Here is a 17,411-nt window from a genome sequence, read left to right as displayed (position 1 = left end):
CAGAGCTGTTGTGGCAGCACAAGGGGGACCTACACAATATTAGTCAAGTGGTTTTAATGTCAAGGCTGATGTTTACATCAGGGATTCCCAAACTTTTTTTTTTAAACCAGGGACCTCTTTAACTGTAAAATGCAATTCACAGACCCTACAACAGATTTATTTTAAGAACTAATCCAACCCTTTCAATTATTCATTACTCAAATTTACTGTCATGTACTGGCTATTTATTGGAGCCCTTAAACTTACTTAATCCTAATCTTTCCCCAGGAATACTAGAGAATACATTATTGTCCAGTTGACATTATCAAATCAGACCCCCTGCCTACATTTCAAGGACCCCTGGGGGTCTCTGCACCCCAATTTAAGAACCACTGGTGTACACTCTGCTTTATTTGAGTGAATGAAGTGCAGATAAACTTCCAGATGAAATCCACTTCCTGAATTATGGAAGGAAGAGAGAGGAGAAAACATTTGATGAGTAAAATATACACAAATAAACATTCTTGTAGGACAATTACCATTTTTGACTTTATTACAAATGTACAGCTTACGAGTTTCTATTATGATTTAATTGGGTTTTTGTTTTTTTGCTTAGTTTAATTTCTTTATTTTGTACAATTAACGCTGTTAAAAGAAATTCTCCCATCAGCCATCTCAGAACAGTTATGATGAGTACAGTGCAGTGTGTTTGACTGACTTGAAGAGGAAATGTAAAATTAGGATGCGGACGTGTGTGTGTGTGTGTGTGTGTGTGTGTGTGTGTGTGTGTGTGAGTGTGAGAGAGAGAGAGAGAGAGAGAGAGAGAGAGAGAGAGAGAGAGAGCACAGGCTTTGTTCTTGTGTGCATTGATTGTATTATGGCATGAGGCTACATGGGAACAGGCAGACATTAAACTTAAAGAACTCACACTAAAGGAGCCCAACATTGTGCTGGATAGATCAAGTCTGTGAAGTGTGTGTGCTAAGGCTCCCATTTCCCAACACACACACTCCATCTTTTCAGGCGCTAACCTCTTATCTAACTATGGTCACAATAAACTGGGTAAAACATCTCCCGAGAGCCACAGTAAAATAGCCTTGTGAAAAAGGCAAAATTAGCAATATGTTTAACACATACTCAATGATTCATTTCCATGTGCACTACCAGCGGGAACAAAGAGTCTGGAAGAGATGCCATGTAGCTATTAAAAAAAATAAGAGATGTGCAAAGTAAATGGTAAATTCTCTCAAACAGTTGTTTGATTTGTTTAAGGAAAACAATATCCCGTTCCCAAAACGAAAAAGAAATAAGGCAAGTGCATGAAATGGTTGAAAACATCAGGGCAAATTAAAATGAAGGCTTATGTAATGGAAAAAACACAAAAACAAAAATATAACACTGAAAGAATATTGATGGCATGAGTGACACAGACTGTGCCTAGACAGTATGATAAGACGATCTGTTTTACTAGCTGTCTGGTCAGAGTCAGTACGCAGTCATCAGCTGAAATGTGGATGTAATACAAAGAAGAACCGAAAAGTTCTGTTTGTACAAACACCAAACAAGCATCTGTGAAAACTTAATGTGACAAGCTGTCTAAAAGAAGCCTGAGAATTATCAACATTAGTGCTTGGTATATATGTTTTGAAAGCTCCAGTTTACTAACCCCACAATATCGAGGAGTATTCATCAGTTAAAATAACTTGGTTGTACTATGAGCCATCGAGCTCTATAGCTAGTATTCAGCAGTAGGTTGGGGGCCCGGACTGCTGCCTACAGTCTCATACACACTGGCTTTATGGCTCCAGAATCAACTAGGGGAGAGCTTTATACAGCACAGCTGTCATTTTTCCCATTACTGCAACCTGCTGAAGTGCCTGGAGAGTGAACACTGATGGTGCCCATCCACCATCAGTGCTCACATCCATATAGCTTATATAACATTGTTCCAATCAAGAAAATAACAAACATGTAGTATACTCAATCTGATATTTTCATAGAAGAAAAAAAAAATCTGGTCCAAAAAAATAAGTTCACATCAAAATTCTATAACTCGCTACACAGGTAAAGAAGCCATTGATACTCTCAAAGAAAGTACAGTGGAAGAACTGGAGAGGAACCGTCCTACCAGAGTGGACCTCTATGTTCCTAAACACAGGCAATGTAACGAATGAGTCGACAAATCTGCAGCTTCTATGAAATGATCGTACAATGGAGGGATTGTGAACTGTGAGATGAATGAAGAAATAGATTTATCTCCAAAAGAATGAGACCTGACCTTATTTTCAGACACTGATAAATGTCAGCCTTAATGGCTGTAAAATCATTGCTACAGTGTCCTCATTACCATTGCTATTTCCTTTGGTTAGGATGAATGCAGACTTCTAGATTTCTACAAAACATGTCCTCCGGGAGTACAGGTGTGTTCTGAAAGATTGTGAGGATCCCAATACTGAATAAAAGATGAGTGTTCCATTTTCAAAGCTCCCCCTTTCTCGACCAAGTGATATACAATGAAATAACAAAATTAATAATAATAACAACAACAATACATATTTAACAAAATTCAGGGAAAAAACATCAATGACAATTATAATCATAAGAATTATTTAAAAAAAGAAAACAACAACAAAAAAAAAACGATAGTCATAAACATTACAATAATTCCAGTGTAAGTGTTTTGAAGTCTACATCTTTGTCCCGAGAGGTAAAGGCCAATGGAGTGGCATATAAAAGTAGACATGAATCAACAAACAATAAAGAAAATAAAAACGATGATAAAGAGCAGACCGTGTGTGTGTGTTAAATGTGCATGAGTCATCAGCATGTAACTGTGTGTGTATGTGTGTGTGTGTCTGTGTGTGCGCGAGAGAGAGAGAAAGAGAGATGAATGAAAGGTGCATGTAAAGAGGGATCCCTATAACAGAAGATTAAGAGAAGTAGTGAGATGATTTAAGCCGCTCCAATAAGTGTCTCCCATAAGATTCCCTCTCTGTGTTGGTGGTGCAACCTGCATGTAGCTTCCTTTTACTTCCATTCTTTTCTCTCACATGTGATTCTTACTCGTTTCATCGCTCATGAAATGACCGTCATCATGCCCTACATTCATGTCCTTCCTTTTCCATCATTTATTTCTTTCTCATCTTCAACAACCCACAATTTTTTTGCAGTTCCTTCCTCCACCACTAGTGTGTCCTGTTTTCTGTAGTGTGTCCCTGCACCCATCAAGCCCAGAGCTGGGTCACTGCTTCTTCTCGCGAGTGGTGATGGTGACGAGCTGCTTAGCGGCCTTGGCTATATCATAGGCACACTGGATGACCTGCTGCGTGAGGAGCTGATAATCGACAGCGCTGGCCGAAGGCTCCGAGGGCGCGGCTTTGCGACACTCCACCTGCAGACGTGAGGCGCTAGAGGCCAGCAGCTTGAGGGAGGCACGCACCGCATCCAGAGCTGGTCTCTGAGGACACACAGCATAAACAATGAAGTCAGAAACTCATGCCTGTTTAACAGAATGAGCTAAAGGTACAAAGGGGACATTCACTGACCTTAGGAAAGAGAGAGGCCATCTCTGTCACAGCTGAGTGGATCTTCTCCGAGCATGGCACAAAACTAAAACCAGATTCACAGACTGTGCTACTCACAAAATTCACACCTTTTCATTTATATAAAACACAGGAAACAAATGTAGGGCAACAGCTTATTCAGAATGGTGCCCAGTCAAAAAGGAGAAAACAGAAACCACATCAGAGATACAAGCCAAAAAAATAAAAAAAATAAAAGTCTAATTACTACAATCACTGCTGTTAAAACAGTCAGTTAGTTATTTAGTTCTAGTTTCAAGGCTAATTGACTGAATGGGTTTAACATGATGCTTATGTCAGGCTAATGTATTTCTTATAGAAGTCACTCCTTATCTGCCTTAAAATGTATATCTTATCTCAATTAACCTTAATTGGAACTGGAATCTAACTGCAATTTTAATAAAAACCTGGGAAATTGTTGCAATATGACAAAATATTTAAAATCTTCACAAAGTGTAGCTGGTTTTGATTCTGTGGGTGAGATTAAAAAATAAAAATAAAAATTAAAGAATAAAAAAGCTCTCATGACCCATATGCCTAATATGCTAAACAGTTTAATAGCTTGTTTTAACTTATAAAACTTTGTGCTCTAATTATAAAGGGGTCCATTACTTTTTTCATACTCAAAGGGGAGCCCATGATATAGAAGATCAACAAAATATGTTATATAGCCATGCCAAATCCCCATTACCCAACTACTCGCATGTTCCCTTCCTGTTTTGTGACTGTGTGTTGGGGTGAAGCTCCCACCTGTCATGTTTAAACTCCTGTGCTGCTCTCAGCAGTTCCTGGATGTTCTTGGTGACCTGTTCAGTCTTCAGGATGACATCCTCTGTGCATGGCAGCGTAGGATCTGGCTCTCCCGCGTCTCCACTATCCTCCTCCGCTCGGCTCTCCTCCTCACTGCTGCGGCCCACGCTGCGCCCACACCCACACCCACATAAAATGCCACTTTCCATTTACCCTTGCTGATGGTTAGAAAGCTTATAAAACAACCTGTGTTTAAGGCTTTAAAAATGAGCAAAAATTTGAAACAGACTCCACTTACCCAATGGAGGTGTCATATGTTTGAGTGTTGTCGTAGTCACTGTCAGTGCCACTACCATGTTTCTCTAATTTAGGGGGCTAAAGTAGAGACAACAGTATGTCAGCTGAACATCAGCTTACTTTTATATTGAATCTATTCAGACCAATGCAAGTCATTCAAAACCATTCAAAAACTGAACTCACTGGTTGAATTCACTACCACCACCCCCCCCCCCCCCCCACTTACCATATAGCGCCCCATCTCCATGGAGGCTGACATGTGTGGTCCCCCATAAGGGGTGGGGCCTGCAGACGCCCCTTTTCGCACCTTAAAAAAGGAACAGGCAACACAAGCTTAATGACAAAACTGGGGCAAACCAACAGTCAGGTGAAAATACTGAAGGAAAACCTCTGCAGAGCTCCAAGAAAAGTAAATCAAGCTCTCTACAGGAAGCAGAGACAAAGAGAAGATAAGGTTCATTTTAAAATCAGAAGAAAGATACAGACGGAATTATGCAGAGAAAATCAAGAAACATTAAACTGGAAGACCTGTGAGTGCTCAGAACATGGGAAAAGGGGTTGCAGCAGAAGTCTATTTAAGAAGTCAATCAAGAACAGTTCAACACTTCAAAAATATTAAAACATAAAATGACAAAATGTATTAGAAATAAACAAACAAACAAAAAACCCACACCCTAAAAAATTTGAAAGAAGTTCAACCCATCTGAAAGCGTAAAAATCATTGCTCCACAATAATACCTAACCACCACAGAATGAGAACAAGACACAACTCACGAGTAAGCATCTACCAGAAGTTACCATAATTATCTGATTTATAGTACTTCTCCTAACAGTATTCTCATGCTATGACCAATCTCTTAAAATCTCCATTTCATAAAAAGTTGGATTTTGCCACATTAAGAATTGATGCCTCAACATCTGCATTTTGCAAGCTTCAATAATCCTAGAACTCTGATATTAACTGAGGCAAACAAGCTTTGTGACTGCTGACTCTAATCAGCACAGCCACAACGGTAAGTACCAGTACTTATTTTATACACCGATGCCATCTCGCAGTTTGCATCCTGTAGTGACAACCTGGTCATTAAAAGGTAACAGTGCAGAGTAAGAGAAAAACAGCCACATCCACACCAATTCAGTGCATTGGTCAGACAATCAAGCACCCATACATTCCATGAACCAATTATAGTCTACATTCCCAGCTAGCTCAATCAGCAGCTAAGCACAAGATAAGCTCATCTTGAGACAGCCTCTCTTGGCATATTAGCCATAGCTTCTGATAGCACAGATACCACTGGTCAATCCCTAATAAAATGGATACATCACATTGCCTCTATTACACACACACAAAAAAAAAAAAAGCAGTTCATGCTCCTGACCATGAACGTATGGCTTTTTTTTTTCCAGCAACATACATCATCTGGAGTAATTTCCAATGAAGGAAGTGCAGAGTGTGCTGATGTGTGACCATGAGGTGGCAGTAAAAAGCAGTGTGCAATGTTAGTCATATCAGTCATAAACACACAAACACAGGTGTAAACATTGGCTGCCCAGGCAAAAGCGGCAGGCTACCCAGACAAAAAGAGATAGGATGGCTGGCAGTTAGCATAGAGGTCAAAAAGGTCAGAGATCAGGGATCAGGCGAGCCACTCACACTTACGCTGGAGCTGAGGGGCTGTAGGTGGCCGCTCAGGGAGTCCAGTGCTGGGCCGAGGGCTTTGGGGGCGGCCGTTCCGGGCTCATACATCGAGAAGGCCTGCCTGTCCCTCCGCAAAGGAGCTGAGGAGGGTGGAGCCAAGCTTGAGTCCCCACTGCCCACTCCTCCTGCCCCTCCTCTTACCCCCATAGGCCAAAGGGCCGGGTTGCCACCCCCCAGAGCCCCCGCAGGCCCAGCCTGAGCCCCCTTTAGAGCTACGTTCTCCGTCTGCATCCGCGAAATCTATAGGGACGAAGGGTTGGGGGGGTCAGCCAGAATAGCACACACACAAACATAAAACACATAAAACACGAAGAGTCATTCCAACACAAGGGTTTCAGAGAGGTACAAGTAAGGGCTTCATCATGCTGAGAGAACATTGTCATAATGGGGGGGGGGGGATGGAGACATTAGAGTGTATGAGAGTGGATAGGAGCCATTCTCGGGGTGGGTTCAACACACACTGTAAACACATATGGATGGGTGTGTGCACAGACTTGTTCAAGTGCTGAGAAGGTCTGCAATATCATGTAATGTTTGTATATTTGTGTGTGAGACCAAGAGAAATACTGGCCATCAGGGACTCAAAGAATAAACAGGCAAAAGCATACATCAAACAATAAATATCTCACTCTTATCTTCTATACCTGTATCGTTTCGCATAAACTATCCAGTTCACCATTCTTACTTATCTCCACGGCCATTACAGAAAACAACCACATGAGACTAAACATAAACCTGATCAGGTAAAGGAACAATAGTGCTAATTTGAGCACTACAGCTTGCAGTCTTCAAATCTGAACATCCACTTTGTTGGTAATTAAACAATCTAGACACAAATTAGACACCGAATTGTGGCCTTTATTAAGTTGCTGGTCAGGATGGGCTATAATCGTTCAGTAATCTGTCCCTGATCCTATAGGTCTGTTACATGCTTATACCTCTTTCTGAAGTCTCCTCAGCTCCTCGCTCAAGTTGTTGTTGACCTTCATGAGCTGCTGGACTTTGGCCTCAGAAGAGGCCAAGGCTTTCTTCACCTCCAGATATTCCTGCAGCGTGATGGGCCCATCTGACAGATCAGAAGAGTCCATGCTCTGAAACAAATAAACCAAAAGATACATCAAAATAAATCATAATGTTTCGATGGCACCAGTGATTCCCACGGACTACGGGAATAAAGTAATGTTGCTTATAAAACAGTGTAATTATTATGTCAATAGAAAATTTAAGTTTAAGTAGAATTCCAGTCAACAAGTGGTAATGTCATTTGCAGGAGTCCAACTGACTGGAAAAGAGCTGACAGGTCTGGGGGTTAGAGAGAGGGAGAGAAAGCTGGGAGAGTTGGGGGACCAAATATTTCAGGTCTGTGGGAAACACTGGCCATGCTGTTCAAATAGACTCTCCAAAAGCATTACACGTTCATGAGACAGAATATCTTTCATTTGAGTCTCCATTCAATCAGTGAGAAAGAAAACAAAGAAAGTGTTGACCTTAGATAATTTACTGACGTTTGGTTCTCCCAAATATTTAGCCCGTTTTTCAGAAAACTGACAGGTTTTGTCATGTTTAGAAAAATCAACTGCAGTGGTAAAAAAAAATTATTAAACAGCAAAACTCTGGAGTAACACAAGTGGAACTATGGGAATTATGTTGTGAAAAAAAAATCCAAAATAAATCACAAATAATTTTATATATTTTAGCATCTTCAGTGTAGATGCCCTTTTTGCCTAGAAATTCCAGAAATGTATTCTTGGCATTTTCTCCACCCATTTTTTGAGGAGTCTCCCTGAGATGCTTTTTAAACAGTATTAAAGGAGTTCACACATACGCTGGACACTTATTGGCTGCTTTTCAGAATATTTTGCTCCAAGGCATCCAGTAAAAATAAATATTTTTTTGTAAATAAAATGTTGGTTTTATAATGAAAATATTTTTTTGTCTACAACATCGATTTCAAACATTTACTCATACACCTTCAGATCAAAAGATTTTTAAGATGATGAGAAACATTTCAGTCAGGTGTCTCCAAAATTTTGACCGGTAGTGTATATATAAACAAACTACATGCTACTCAAAGGCATGTATTAGAAGCATCTAAAAATGAGTCAAGTGGTGGATGTTTCTGTATATTTGCTGCTTAAAATGATCCTGCCTATTAGTGGTCAGAGGTTTACGGGTTTAAATGAGTCACTGATTGAAGTCTCTTAACCAGTAGATATTTTCATAAGCAGTTTGTAATCAGGTTTAAGAATAAACTACTGATGTATTTGCCTTAAAATATTATTTGGTGCAATAATGCTGTACATAAACTGCTTTACAACATTTTATGAAGGACTTGGATAACATACTGCACTCCACATCACTTTTATGCACTTGAAAGCTACAATGCATAAGATTCATTAATTGGTCACGGGTCAAAAATACTCTATAACCTGATGTTCCTGAGCAGCTGAAGATTTATTCTCTACACTGTTTTACATAGTGAGCTGGAGTGAGTGGGCTAGCTTGTGCTTATCACCATAGCAGATGCTGATAGACAGGAAACGGTGCACTTTGAGATAATAGAAGAGCAAGCAAGAGGTTTTGCTCTTACGCTTGCTAATCAGTAACTCAGTCACATTGATGTGCACAATAACGTTTTTATTCTAATAATGCTTCTGTAATATAGAGGAAAAATGCAACAGATAATTATATCCTGAGTCACAAATACTTGGGCCATATCTCAAACTGCACACTGCAGTTTTAGTTTCACCACTGGGTCGTTACTATTTAAGCATCCTTGTTGGTGCACATTGTGTGGTTTGGGATGCAGCCCTGAATTCTCTCTCACGATGTATTGACTTGGCACTCGCCACCATGAAATTAATCTGCACAGAAGGGGACAGCGCATCCCACGTTATGAATGTTCTTCCCAAATGCAACAGCATTTTTCTACCAGAGAGGACAAAATTCCAAAAACCTAAATGTAGCTCATTAGGTGAAGAAATTCTCTCACTCCCCCCCATAAAGAAACTTTATAACACACACATTTCTTTTTTCTTTTTTTTTAAAATCAAAGCTGTGCTAGCAAATCTCCAGGACTAAGCAGGATAAGAAGCATTCTCTCAATCTCAGGCAGGCCACTTCCTGTGTGGGGAGGGAGCGTGTTCAGACACAGCTTCCTCTTACCAGCTGCAGAACAATAGCTCACTGTCATCGTTACTTATTCGGCCTTTTCATCATTCTACAAGTATGAGCCAGGGCTGCAGATACTCTTGCAATGCATGCTGGGACAAGCTGTGAGCTGTGACCCAACTTGCTGCTGCTCTATAGACCACAGTAGCTAAATCTAATATGCACAACAAAATCATGATACAAGTTTTTCCATCATTAAATACCATCATTTTCCATCATCATCATCCTTTGTTCAGTGCTGTAAAATATAAATGACTTGGCATTAAAAACTACTAACTGTTTCATTCATGGCCAGACTTATGCACAGGTTAACGTTAGTTGGAGCAGGAGAAGGCCCTCAAATTCATCAAATGCCATGAATAAATATTTAGGTTTTCAGTCTAGTGATCTGAATATTTTCAGATACAATACTTTGTTGAAATCGGTGCTTAGATTTGCTTAGTTGGTGCAGTCATGTGGGCTTTTGATATTAGCTAGCTAACTGTCATAATGTCAGATACGAGACAACATGACTGCGTGCATATGGATATGGAGCAAAATACAAATAAATCCTGATGACATAACTTCTAAAATGTAAGGGCCTACCTGTGTAGTATATTTTATAGATTTCATTTGGACCAGCATTATCATGGCTTGTTCCTTGGGCTACACTGTTGTCCGTTAACAATCAACAGTGGAGGGAGTTGTGTTTGGCTACATAGAGGTTCGATTCAGCATCATGTGTCTATCTTCTACTGCAGTAATGTTAGTTACATATTCAGACATCCAGCTATTTCTGGTCAATAGTGTCCAAACAGCATGCCAAACTATTCTAAGAATACATGTTTTGAATGTGACATCAGAAGAAGAACCAACGGGTTCAGTTAGTAGAACTTTATATATATATATATATATATATATATATATATATATATATATATATATATATATATATATATATATATATATATAAAGATATATATAAAAAGATCTCATACAAAAAAAAGAAGATCTTTTCCTACTCATCTTTTTCTGATGAGCCTCAGACTGAACCATTTTTGTTCCAGCAGATTTATGTGCATGTTGAAGAGCTGACCTTAGCACGGTTGTTGCGCTGAGCGTTGGTGTTGTTCTGTGCCGTTATTTCACTGTCTGTGTCCTCATCAGAAGCTACGCTATCATAGTCGTGCTGGTCATCGTCTGCCTGGCTCGCATCTAGAGGCTCTGAAACGCTCAGCAGTGTTAAAACACAGACACGCACACTAGCACGCACACTAGCACGCACACTAGCACGCACACTAGCACGCACACACACTAGCACACACACTAGCACACACACTAGCACACACACTAGCACACACACTAGCACACACACTAGCACACACACTAGCACACACAGAGAGCTGGCAAGATCATTTCAGCCTCAAATTGCCAGCTCTTCTTTATTATTTTAAGCTAAGATGTACAGTAAATACAATACCTCATCATCCTGTGCATCTGTAGCACACGTGTGATTACCACTGACAATTATTTCAACATATTTCCCTATACTGAGAAGAGAAAAGAAAACCTATTTATGGAAACTGTAGTTACAACGGAAGTCTAATAACAGCAGGGCTGTAAACGCCACCAGTAAATGCCACCCATATCACTTGGAGTATCTGATTTCCACTTGATCTTTTCTGCCCATAAATGTTTGAATCTTGGAATTATTATTAAACTCTCATTTTTGTGTATATGCAATTGTGTGTGCTAGTCCCCAGGGGTAAACACCACCACACAATGAGCTTTTAGTATATTTTTAATATATACTCTGGCATACTGTGAAAAAAGGTCACAGAATTGCATCCTGAAAACTTATTACAGAGAGTAGTTTGAAGAAGTCAGTGGTAAGCAAATGAGATCTCATGTGATTGCCCTATGGCAACATGAAAAGATCTGTTGTTGGTCATCTGTCAAGTCTGTCAGTGAAGTCAAGTGGTTCTTTTTATTAAAGTAGGAGGCACTTGACAGTGTTTACTAAAAAGCATAACCGACTCTCTAGCAAATGCATGACCACATAAGTAAACATTACAAATAAGTGTCTACTAAGATTTCAAATAACATTTGAAATATGTGTCTTTATAAAGAAAAATTCAACTCTATAATGTTTTATATAGATGTAGATATAGATCTTTGAGTCAGATATGACAGAATATCTTATCAAAGCTGTCCTTATGGAGTTTCCCCCCCAAAACACTACTACAGTAAAAAACTAATTAGGGCCATTTACACATTCCCTAATGCATGAGCAAGTGGAAAGAGTGGCACTTCCATGTTTACATATCCACCACTTATAATGGCATAACCTTCTGAAAAGGTAGTTCACTCTCAAAAAGAATAAACTGTACAGATTCAGAGGTTAATTTACAAATACATCTGACGGAAGAATTTCTAAAAGCTTTCTACAAAAATATGTTTTGCATAAACATGTAATGTCTGTTTTAATTTGTCATTGTAAGTTTGAGGAAAACAGGGTCTATGTTCTCAGGAGAGGGAAATGAGTTTAAAATGTGATAATCACACACAAGTTACAGATAGCGACTAGGCTGGGGGAAAAAATTCTTTATGAAGCTATGAGAACGGAATGAAAGATCTCTCACCAGTGGGACTTGTCAGGCCTTTGCCTTGTTGCCGCCGCTTGGCATCGCTAAGAATGTCGATGATTAGTGTAGCAAACTCTCGTGCATTAAAGCGCGCCAACTTCTGTCGGCCCTGTGGAGGAAAAACTGACCCGTCAAGACTGCCGCGTACAAAATGCGAAAGCATACAGCAAATGTGTCAGTGCTTAAAATGGCCACACATTCCCATCCAGAATATAGGCAAAACAAGCTAAAATGCTGGGAATATTGGTGACGTGGCAGTGTGTACAACATTTGACCAACTGCATGTGTGTGAGAAAATCATTCCACATGATTTATAAACACAGAACGCAGGAAACAGGACATGCTCCGATTGGCTAATCACCACATGAAAAACATGCTGCATGCAGAGCCACAGTAGTTTATTATAGTCAAGGCAGTGGTATAACAAGAGCAAGAAAATATACAATAAAGCGAGAGAGTTAAAGAGTGGAAATGTTGAGTAAAGAAGGCTACCAGTCATAGTGCCCTCTTTCCCTTTCCTTCTGTGCAGTGGCTAGCACAGGCCCTATGTCATTGTAAAACCACAAACTATTTTTAGACCTGGGCTTTTATGTACCGCACTACTCCTCTCTCCATACAGCCCAAATATCAAGGCAGCTCTGCCCTTCTCTTTTTCCTCATTGATTCCTCCTCAATATCTACCTGATCCAGGCTTGCTATCCACATCTGGGCCACACTCTCATTGGCTCTTCACAACAGGCTGGCTGACAGCAAACTTGTGTGCGTATTACCTGGTTGCGTGTGGCCGAATATTCGGGGTTGACAGGCAAAAAGGGCACAGCACTCCTCTCCGTAACCAGCGTACTATGGTTCTGAGTCGTTAGCCACACTGTGAGCAGGACAGAAAACAGAGCATTAGCAGAAAGTAAGATGTGGTACAGTATTAAATGCAAGGTCATCTTACCGCCTACTCCCACTCCCACTCCCACACACACACACACACACACACACACACACACACATAGTCCTGCACAGATGTGGGATGTTTAAAAGAACTCTTACTTACTTAAATAAATAAATAAATAAATAAATAAATAAATAAATACAGACTGCCTGCTTGTGTATGTGTGGCCCCTTGCTTTCTACCTAGTGCTGCTTACCTGCAGAGACACAGCGTGCAACCCCAGCTGCCACGACTCCTGCCTCACAGAGGAGGAAGGAGGGAACGAGAGACAGAAAGAAAGAGGAGGAGGAAGAGGAGGAGGAGAGTAGTCCTGAGGCACTCTTTCACTGACTCACTTGTTCTCTCTCTCCTCCCTCCCTTTCTTCCTCCTCCAGCCTCCCTCCCTTCTCTACAGCTGGACTGCTTAGCCAGTGCCTTCTATAGTCAATGTTTATACAACATCAAGTGATGAGTGAGGGAAAAAAAAATAATGGAAAGGGAAGAAAAAAAAAAAAAGAGAGAGAGAAGTGTCATACCCGCATCATTCTCCCTACGGTCAACCTCATCATAGACATCCATGGCCAGCTCCTCAAACAAGCGGTTATTTAGCTGTGTGTGACACAAACAAAATATCAATGCATGCCATTAAACTTCAGGGGACACCAGAGTGAAGTGCTGAGGCTCTCCAGAAGCACAAAGGTAAGCAGAAACAGGCGCTGGGTGTGCACAGACAACGGGAGCACACAGATGAAGCTTTTGGGAGAAACACTGCAAACCAACAAATCATTTAAAGACTAAAGAGCGACTAAAATATGTATTTACAAATCTATCACTACATCACACCAAGGCCTTGAACAGACTACCACTTCTTGCTAAATGGTCAACATGGACTCTCGCCATGATAAATACCCCTTTTCCACTGACATAGTGCCGATGCTGGAGCCAAAACTTTTGTGTAACCATACTTTTGTGTGAGAGTTCAATAATCCATGATGTAATAACAACAATCAAGGAGTAGTTTACAAAGTTATAAATCTAACTGGGGACATATTCTCATGTCTAAAATCGAATGCTTTGACCTATGCTTGTGTAAGTGTGGAGCTGCTCAAAAGAAAGTGTATTGCCAGAAAATAGATTGTTACATAACCTTTAAATCCCTGAGTTCACAGTTTCAAACTATAACCACTGTCGATTTTGCCAGCTGAAAACTGGTTCTTGTGGTGGAGAAGTGCAATGTGGTGCTAGTTCGGGGCACCGGCTCCAGAACCGGTGCCAGCACCTTGTCAGTGGAAAAAGGGCTAAGAGGGGCAAGCTCTCTCACCTGCATCCTGAATACTCACCGCTTGAAGCTTCTTCTTGGCGGCCTTAGCCAGTTCAGACAGGTCCAGGCTACACAGAGACAAAGACACAGACACAGGAGTAAAAGGACACCAGAAACATACAGACAGAGAAAGATGAGGAGAGAGATGGGGAGAGAAAAATAGGTGAGGGTGGATGGAGCATGACATTGGGGCAAAAGAGGTGTCAGGGTCAGAAAGAAAAAAACAGGCAGAACAGGAGCTCAGGTTTGATGAAGCTCTCTCAAACATGTCTATTAAGTGAATTGGCTGTTGAAGTATTGAAGTATCAACAAATACCATAATTAACTGATTAGGAATTGCAGTTATTTAAGAGCCCAGTGCTCTATTCGCCTGCTTCATCTCTCCAGACACTGGCAAATAAAGGATATATGAAGAGGAAAGGGAAAGAGAGAGAGGTTATGGAGAGGGGAATAAGAAGAAGGTGAGATACCTCTGTGTTGGGCACTTAGGGCGCGCTCTGCCTCCACAAAGAGCAGCAAGATGGAGAAAACAGAGAATGTGTGAGAAAGACAGCCAAAGAAAGACCAAGATACACACACATACACAGGGACAGAGAGAGAAAGAGAGAGCGTGAGAAGGGGACAGAAAGATAGAGAGAGAGATGGATTGACCCCATATAAACACTCTTGCAGTACAGGTCAGTTAAGTGTGACTGTCACATCTTGCTGTGAGCAGCAAAGGCGATAAAACATCAGACAGCAGTCAGCTTTAAAGCAGGAGTGTGCACTGATGTAAACTGACTGTCGGCATGGCGCAACCTGCTGGCCAACACACTCCAATACAATCGCTAGCACAGCAGCTTGGCATGGCAATGGCATTCAAAGCACACATAAGTCAAGAAACATTCAAGTAAATTCCAGTCACAAACACACAGTTATCCACACCTGTCTGCCATCTGAGGGATGATATAATGTCCATTCTTGTGATCTGCAAAAATAAATCAGATCAAATGTTAAAATGATATCATCAAATCTTTGATTACTGTTATTTGTCATACAGGGTTCTTGCCCTGTATGACAGGCAAAGTCAAACCTTTGCCAGGTTTCTTTCCAGACTGATACCAAGACTTTGGCATCTAAGCTCAGTTTTCTTGCTAACTGTAAAGCTCGCGAACACGTTCATGAAAATGGATGTGCTACATTAGTCCAGAAAATAAGATTACGTCTGACAACGGATTAAGACTTTTGATACTCTGGGTTTTGGTATCTTAGGTCTTCCAAATTGTTTCCATACTTTCTTGGGTCTGGAAATGCAATAAATTCTGTCCTATTCCAGACCTGGGTAAGAACCCCGAAGTAAGGGTTTGTCCAGAGTGAGGTCATCCACCACTCTTAGAAGAGCAGCTGAGAGTTTACCTGGACGGCGGCCACACAGATAGAAAGCCAGCCTGTCTGTGAGCTCGTACTGACATTCCACCAAACGCTCGGCTAACTCCACCTGGCCCGCCTGCCTGTGTAACAAACGTGCACAATAAGGGATGAGAAGTACGTGAGAGACAAGAGTCAGCAAATATGCATGGTTTCCTAGCAAGAGTAATAAAATCAGCCAAAAAGAGGAGAAACTAGGTTAGACTGTCTCTTTCCAGTGGATTCTGATCAAGTGCATGTGTACCTGGCATAATCCATGGGTGTGCGTCCGTTAATGTCTGGCGCTCCGGGGTCAGCCCCGTACACCACAAGCAGCTCAGCCTGCAGGACCTGACCTGCTTTAGCAGCCACGTGCAGAGGAGTGGTGCCTTTCTCCTGCAGTCAGTGTGAGTAAGGGAGAGAGAACATGAGCTTACAGCTACAGCAATGCAGGCTACTGAGCTGATATTAGTGTACTAGTATACTAGTGATACTGAGCTGAAATGTAGCACGATTTCCATACACCTGGTGGTGGTGGTTTCTTTTTTGTTTGTTTTTTGTGTGTCCATGACTGTGTGGGGTTTGGGCTTACATTACATAATCTGGAGTACTTTCAGAAATGTGTTTACTTTTTGATGGAAACATGTCTCATCAACATCAGAGGAAGACATTAATAATGAACAGTGGAAAGAACAATAAGGACTTTCACAGTGTAGCAACTAAATGCCTAAAATACCCCTGGGGCATCCTAGAAATTTCCTAGTGTTTAAAAAATAAAAAAGGGTTCAATGTTCCATTATAACTATTAACCACAGTTACTCTTTAGTGCAAAAGAATGTTGTGTCTAACTCTTCTTTCTGAATAATATCACAGTAACCTACATTTTAAAGAAAAAACAAAAACACATTTTACTTCCTTCACATTGCCTCAGTTTACACTACAAGCCTTATTGCTTACTTTTGCTATTATGCTGATATTCAATGTTTTTTCTCATTTGTGAGTCTAAGTGCCTCATATCCATCATTAGTGTGAACATTAGTGATAGGACTCATCGCTGCAGTACTGATAAAATGAACGAACTAGTAACACAAGCATTCATGCCAAAGATTAGGAAAATAATGCTGGCTGGATGCTACTACCTGCTACTGGTGAATATTCTACATAACGTGATACCCAGCTGGTTTGGGTTAAGAAACCTGCATAACTGTCAAATATGTAGCACACGCTTGCAGATCATTTCACCATGTTCTGTTACCCTCATTCATAATGACCAAAAGTCATTCAGCATGTATGCCTTCTTCTAAGACCATCTCCACCCACCAAAAAAAACCTCAATCACAACTCAGCTGCAAAAGATTCCAAAAGCACAAAAGTGGGGACAAAATTCTCAGAAATAAAAAAAGATTGTAATAATAATTAAAAAGAAATCTGCTAAAAATATATAACCAATTTGTTGCAATATTATATACACACACACACACACACACACACACAGTGGGGGAAACAAGTATCGAACACGTCAACATTTTTTTCAGTAAATATATTTCCAATGAGACTATTCACATGAAATTTTTACCAGACTTTGGTATTAACTCAAGAAATCCGCAACTAAAGAAATCCAAACATTTAAGTCCATAAATGAAGTTAAGTGTAATAAAGCAGAATGACAAAGGGAAAAAAA

General features: G+C 40.5%; 1 protein-coding gene across 5 annotated transcripts in view; it reads right to left on the bottom strand.

Annotated features, from left to right (window-relative positions):
- Positions 1 to 509: 509 nt before the first annotated feature.
- git1 (G protein-coupled receptor kinase interacting ArfGAP 1) overlaps positions 510 to 17,411 on the bottom strand; it is a 31,184-nt gene continuing 14,282 nt past the window's right edge. For 2 of the 5 annotated variants that reach the window (XM_017490988.3, XM_047161203.2), the window contains exons 6-21: positions 15,996 to 16,126; positions 15,740 to 15,834; positions 15,269 to 15,311; positions 14,815 to 14,841; positions 14,364 to 14,412; positions 13,560 to 13,632; positions 12,872 to 12,969; positions 12,099 to 12,210; positions 10,553 to 10,680; positions 7,245 to 7,397; positions 6,262 to 6,546; positions 4,834 to 4,914; positions 4,609 to 4,685; positions 4,311 to 4,478; positions 3,525 to 3,588; positions 510 to 3,436 (exon numbers count right to left, since the gene is read on the bottom strand). In XM_017490988.3, coding sequence (XP_017346477.1) covers positions 3,221 to 3,436; positions 3,525 to 3,588; positions 4,311 to 4,478; positions 4,609 to 4,685; positions 4,834 to 4,914; positions 6,262 to 6,546; positions 7,245 to 7,397; positions 10,553 to 10,680; positions 12,099 to 12,210; positions 12,872 to 12,969; positions 13,560 to 13,632; positions 14,364 to 14,412; positions 14,815 to 14,841; positions 15,269 to 15,311; positions 15,740 to 15,834; positions 15,996 to 16,126 — 1,800 coding nt within the window. In that variant the 3' untranslated portion in view covers positions 510 to 3,220. The remainder of the gene's footprint in view (positions 3,437 to 3,524; positions 3,589 to 4,310; positions 4,479 to 4,608; positions 4,686 to 4,833; positions 4,915 to 6,261; positions 6,547 to 7,244; positions 7,398 to 10,552; positions 10,681 to 12,098; positions 12,211 to 12,871; positions 12,970 to 13,559; positions 13,633 to 14,363; positions 14,413 to 14,814; positions 14,842 to 15,268; positions 15,312 to 15,739; positions 15,835 to 15,995; positions 16,127 to 17,411) is intronic. The other 3 variants (XM_017490989.3, XM_047161204.2, XM_017490990.3) reach the window with 3 other exon arrangements.

The sequence above is a fragment of the Ictalurus punctatus genome, chromosome 17, assembly GCF_001660625.3.
Source record: "Ictalurus punctatus breed USDA103 chromosome 17, Coco_2.0, whole genome shotgun sequence".
In the NCBI taxonomy this organism is placed as follows: domain Eukaryota; kingdom Metazoa; phylum Chordata; class Actinopteri; order Siluriformes; family Ictaluridae; genus Ictalurus; species Ictalurus punctatus.
Note: the sequence above shows the minus strand (reverse complement) of the source record. Positions and strands in the feature narration are given on the sequence as shown.